This window comes from Pterocles gutturalis, unplaced genomic scaffold (genome assembly GCF_000699245.1).
Source record: "Pterocles gutturalis isolate BGI_N339 unplaced genomic scaffold, ASM69924v1 scaffold17400, whole genome shotgun sequence".
Lineage (NCBI taxonomy): Eukaryota > Metazoa > Chordata > Aves > Pterocliformes > Pteroclidae > Pterocles > Pterocles gutturalis.
Window position 1 is genome coordinate 1 of NW_010141163.1, and position 6,111 is coordinate 6,111.

Consider the following 6,111-nt stretch of genomic DNA (forward strand, 5'->3'; position numbering starts at 1 on the left):
CCTGTATTGCTGTGTCAGCGCTTCAGCATTTTCCCAAGTACAGCTTTCTAAAGAAGGGCCAGCCAGTTGGGGGCATTCAGGAGTGGTGATCTTTGAACAAGTTGTGTAGGCAAAAGCCATGGAATAGGTGCTGTTCTATTTGCAAACTCTTTTATTCAGGGTATAAAAGACTCATTGTGGAGCAGAGCTGGTGTAAACTTTTGCTATTGATGTACTGTTTCCACAGGGTGGAGTTGCATAGCCATCTCTTTTCCCCCACCCCCAGACTCTTTGCTGGTGCAGTACTACTAGCCTAGCAGTAACTATACTATACTGTGTACTTCAGGTGTAATGTGGTTAAAAAATTCTCAGCCCCTTGCTCTTCTTCCTTCCAAACACGAGTGGAGCAATAGAGAAAAAAGGGAGAGAACAGAGGGAGTGGAGATGGCAGGGTCTTGCCATTTCTTGCAACTACATGGAAAGAAAGTTTGTGTTACCCTTTTGGAGTCTGAAGGAAAGCAGAGCGTGTGGAGGGGACAGGCAGGTCACTGTGATGTGGCCATTCGCAGGCATGCCGGTCCCTGGTGATACTAGCTAGATGATGTGTCATTGACTACAGGTTAGAGACTCTAAAGTGGTCTCTCTAAGAGACTGAAGATGTGTTGAAAAATCACAGGATTATAAGGATGGCTTTTGTTTAAATGGAGGAAAAAACCTGAGAGATGAAAAATCTCGGCAGAGGTTTTTCTTTTTTTCAACTGAAGAATGATTCATCTGAAATGGAAAATTCTGTTCTGTTGTTCAGATGTCCTGTAGCTATCTGTAGCAGACGTAATGTAAGCCCTCTATTGCATAATGCACATTTTTGGTTTGTCTTGCACACCTTCTGTTTTTACTGTTGAATTGTATTGATTTTACTTCTTTTAAATTATGCAAACTTTTACTGCAAGGGAAAAAAAAAAGGGGATTAAAGCAGAGAAGACACATCTTTCAGACAATTTTTTTTTTTCTTTAAACAGTATATTCCTTGTGAAACCTTACTGTTTTTTTTCTTTATTAAGACCCCCACGTTGGGTGCCAAAAAGGACTGTGGTAGGTTGACTCTGGCTGGATGCCAGGTGCCCACCAAAGCTGCTATCACTCCCCCCTTCAGCTGGACAGGGGAAAGAAAAATCTAACAAAAGGCTTATGGGTCAAGATAGGGACAAGGAGAGATCGCTCACCAATTACTGTCATGGGCAAAACAGACTTGGGGAAATTAGTTTAATTTATTACCAATCAAATCAGAGTTGGATAATGAGAAAATAAAACCACCCCAGTAGAATAGGTGGGAAAAGAGGAGAATGTGTCTTTAAAGATGACTCCTGCACTGAAAGCTTAGTAGTTGTAATGTTTGGTCCTCTTTCACAAAGTGGAGTTTTAAATGGTGAAAGAAGAGATTTTTATTTTTTTTTTAAGTGAAGGAAAGTGTTAGTACTTTCATTCTAGAGGCTTAAATAGAAAATTAAGAGTGCGGTCAATCATTCTAGGGGCTTAAATAGAAAATTAAGAGTGCGGTCAAGAACAGAGGTGCAGTGTGTATAAACATAGTAAACACTATCATGTTGTGGAGCTTTGTAGCAAATATGGGACACAGGATGGTTACTGAGGAATAAATGGAAAGGAAACAAGTACCATTCTGTTATTCTGAGAGCTGAGACTTCTTGACAGGAGCAGATGGCAGCACTGGGGTTTTTAGATGAGTTCTCAGTTTTGGGGAAGACTAGCAGGCAGTACTCCACTGGGAAAATGAAATACCTCAGAAACAGCTGTCCCATTCACTGTCAGGTGTCAGGATCATTAATAAGGCAGCAAACTGGAGGACAAAAGAGAATCTAAAATCCTGGTATGTAGGATTATTCTTGTACCTGTTTGATTTGAAAATAACGGACTGATGAAGATAGAATAGAATAAATGCTGTATTTCCTTACAAATGGCAAGCACAGTATGCATCCAGGGAAGTGAAGATCCGTCTTGGTTTGTGATAAATGAAGGGAGAGGTTTGACCATATTTTGTTTTTGAAGGAGAGTAACCTTTGCCAGAGGACAATGTATCGTACCAGATCCAACAGCCCAAGAGAGGTGAGCATGCTGCTGCTGCTCCATGTCTGGCCAGTAGCGAGGCTAAAGATGTATTCAGAAAGCACACACACACACCAGAGGACAGTGTATCGTACCAGATCCAACGATCCAACAGCCCAAGAGAGGTGAGCCTGCTGCTGCTGCTCCATGTCTGGCCAGTAGCGAGGCTAAAGATGTATTCAGAAAGCACACACACACACAAAGCATACATATACATTACATATGTATGTACATATACATGGCTAGCCACACAGATCACAGGCAGACACTCAGCACACCCACATGAATAGACAGCACCAACAGCCTCATCCTGCTCCCCTCTCTGGCTGGACAGGATGGAAGTCCACACATGAGAATATACATAGACATGTACAAGGTGGATCCCTCCACCAGCTGGGCTTAAGACACTCATCCCAGTAACTGCCCCTGGATCCCAGTCTCCCCAGTTGCCGGTACCTGGACATACAAGTCCTCAAGGTCGCAGCCCTACTCCAGTTGCTAATACAGACCGTCAAACACACAGAGCTGGCCGGGACTTTTCCATGTCCCATGGCTGACCCCTCTGTCCTCTTGCTCTTAGAGACACACAAGTGCTGTCACACTGAGAACTGGCCCTTAGAGACCCACTCACCCTCCACACCTTCCTGTCGAACCTAGGAAAGGGTCATAAAGGAGTTTAATAAGACAGGAGAGACTGCACTGATCAGGCACGGGTATGGCCAGATAAGCATACTGACTAGCAAGCTGTTTACCTGCATCTAGTCCTTGTTATCCCTTTACACCTCTATTTTCCCACTCTTGTTCCTGTCAAAATCACCTAAACTCCTCCTTTGCCCTGCCTTTGGTTCCTTTGCCAAATATCTCATAATAAGTCCTGTGCAATTCCAAACAGTTCTTCCCCTGCACGCCATAATATGTCCCACCCTTAGGCAGTGACCCCCTTAGTCTGAAAGGTGACCTGGAGAGCTGCTTCTGGTGACTGGTGGTGAGTTTCACACTTGGGTACTGGGACAGCCCTGGGAGAGACCAAGAGAGGTGCTGATTCCTCTGGAGTCCTTGATCCAGGATTCTGCCTGCCGTTGTGCTCCTGTGCTCCTAGACGGGCCTTTGATGGTCTGATGGCCCCTGTGACGGACCTGGGAGTAGCTCAGCAGGGTATATTTCGGCTCCCCCTCCTGTTGTTGTCCCTCTGAGCTTTCTGTGGGCGTGCAAGTGAGCTTTGTGACATAACCTCACAACCTGAACGCGGGCTGTGGTTTCTGATGGGGCCTGCGGACACTGTGGCAGCATGCAGAAGCCACGATGCTTTTTTAAAGATGACCTAAAGGCATCATTCAAGCATGCCGGCACAAAAGAGAGTTAAGCATGTGGCTCTGCCATTGTACTGTCCTGATGCTCGTGGTCCTGATGCCTTCCCTGTCAATGTCTTTTTCTTCTTTCCTCCCCTTCAGATCACGACAGTTGTCTTGGGAGAGCAGGCTCTGATGGGAGGAAGACTGCCCAGGATGCCCAGCTGCCTGCTAAAACTGACCAGGGCGGTGCTGAGCCACAAGCTCAGGGCTCTCTTCATCCTCGCCTTTAAGGTCACGTCCCTTGCCTCCATCATGTTGTACTGGAGAATCACGGAGGACCCTAAGGGCCGGGGCCACGTATACAGTTTGCCTGTTGAAATCCACTGTGCTCACTCTGTGCCTTCTCCTCCTCATGCCATTGCTGTTGGGCCCTCTCCTTCCCCAGGGGATGTGTATTTTGTGGAGACCTCGGAGCGAACTAATCCAGGTTACCTGTTCATGTGCTCTGTGGAGTCAGCAGCCAGGACACACCCTGGGACAAGGGTTGTGGTGCTTATGAAAGGCTTGGCAAATGGTAATGCCTCATTACCCCACCACTGGGGCTTCTCATTGCTGAGCTGCTTCCCCAATGTGGAAGTCCGGCCCCTGGACTTGTTGGAGCTTTTCTCTGGAACACCTCTGGCAAAATGGTACTTGGAGGCTCAACAGCGCTGGGAGCCTTATTTCTTACCCATCCTGTCTGATGCCTGCAGAATTGCCATCATGTGGAAATTTGGTGGCATCTACCTGGACACAGACTTCATTGTGCTTAAGAACTTAAAGAACCTCACCAACGTGCTTGGTACGCAGTCCAAGTATGTGCTGAACGGGGCCTTTCTGTCCTTTAAGCCCAAACACAAGTTCATTGAGCTTTGCATGAAGGACTTTGTGGAGAACTACAACAGCTGGATCTGGGGGCACCAGGGTCCACAGCTCCTAACGCGTGTCTTCAAGAAGTGGTGCTCCATCAGGAGTCTTCGGAGCAGTACAAGCTGCAAAGGAGTGAGTGCACTGCCCCGTGAGGCTTTTTATCCCATTCGGTGGCAGGACTGGAAGAAATACTTTGAAGCGGTCAGCTCCTCAGAGCTTCACCGCCTCTTTAATAACACCTATGCAGTGCATGTATGGAACAAGAAGACCCAAGGGACAAGGCTGGAGATCACATCCCAGGCTTTGCTGGCTCAGCTGCATTCTCACTTCTGCCCTGCCACATACAATATCATGAAGAAGAATTATGAATGGCAGTGACTGAAAGGTCAGCTAAGACATGTTGCCCGGGAGCCCACAACTTTCCAGCTGTTCCATCACAAATTAACCTTCTTTTGAAGTGAGGTGGTGGGAGTTGAGGATAAAAGCCATTTGTGGGGTGTAGGTGGAGCCTGGAGCTTCAGACAATGTCTGTGCAGCTCTTTGTCTTGACTTCAACTGCCTACCAGCAACATTTTGTTTCTCTGCAGGACCTTTCTTCTGGTTAGCTTGGTGAGGTAGAGAAATCTCAGGAGGGGAGCAAGTGCTGGGCCACTTGTGGCAGCCTCCATTAGCCTTTCAGAGGAGTAAGGCCCCCTTTCTAGGGCTGTAAACCTGGAAGAGACCTTTGTAGAAATGCATAACTCATCACTCAGTTCTCAGGACTTCTGAAGTGCAGGCCTCAAAGCAATGAAAGGATGGTAAAGCAAAGAATAGGAACTGAAGAGGGAGTTAAGGTTGTGCTAGAGGAGGTGTCCTGAGAAAAAATGTAGAGGAAAACAGAGAAGAAAGAAAGGGCTAAAGCAACTTCTTTTTCTTTTCAGTCCCTTCTCTTCTGAAGCCTTTGATGAAGGAGACTCTCTCATGTCTGGTTTGAGCAGGGAGCTCAGTCTCTGATGTCGTAGACCTAAAGATGTGGAAATTTGGTGCAAATTAACACGAGGATCTGAGGCCAGCTCATCATTTAGAAGGAGCTCTTGTGCAGCAATGTTTCATTTTATAGTAGTGGCAAATTACACCCTGTGACGAGCAGGAGAGCTCATCCAAATCATACCAGAAATTGCACCTGACAGAGGAAGAGCTGAACTGTCTTTTACACCAAGTTTGTCCCTGTGACCAAATGTCCATAACTGTGTCTAAGATGCACCAGATCTATCAGCACTTGGACAGATGCTAAAGGAAGGGCATGGTATTTCCAAGGTTACAGAGAGCTTGGTAGGGAACCTGTACTGTCTAAATTCCAGTCCATTTATGAGTCATTTATGGTGGACTTCTTCAAGTAGCCTGGAGTACTCCTGCAATTCACTGTCCAGGAGTACAAGTCTCTCCTGGGAGGTCTTGAGGAGGGCAGTGGAAAGCTTTACTCTTCTCCCTGAGCATCTTCGTGAATTGCAGTGGAGAAATTTAACATATCTCTCGCAAGGTGCTGTTGTGCCTCTGGGGGTTCCCACCACAGAAGCAAGTTTGCTGGACAAACTGCGGGAGAAAATTTGTCCCTTGCCTTGATGGCCAAAAGGACATATTGATGCTCTTACAGTTCTTGTTCGAAAATAATGGAGAAAGAGCGGTGAGAAACAAGAACGAGGTTGAGACCATCAGCATTGTTGCATCTGGTCCCCACCGCACTCTAAAGGGGATTGCTGAGGCACATGAGCTTGGCACTACGATAGAATTAATGCAGATGAGCAGAGCATTGGCCATCCTCTCTCCTACA

General features: G+C 46.6%; 1 protein-coding gene across 1 annotated transcript; it reads left to right on the forward strand.

Annotated features, from left to right (window-relative positions):
- The first annotated feature begins 3,569 nt into the window (after nt 1-3,569).
- Nucleotides 3,570-4,679, forward strand: A4GALT (alpha 1,4-galactosyltransferase). Its single transcript, XM_010083941.1, has one exon. The coding sequence runs from the start codon at nt 3,585-3,587 to the stop codon at nt 4,677-4,679; it is 1,095 nt and encodes a 364-aa protein (XP_010082243.1). The 5' UTR covers nt 3,570-3,584.
- The last annotated feature ends 1,432 nt before the right edge of the window (nt 4,680-6,111 follow it).

Coding starts and splice junctions, on each gene's coding strand:
- A4GALT (XM_010083941.1), top strand. CDS start 3,585: ATGGGAGGAAGACTGCCCAGGATGCCCAGCTGCCTGCTAAAACTGACC.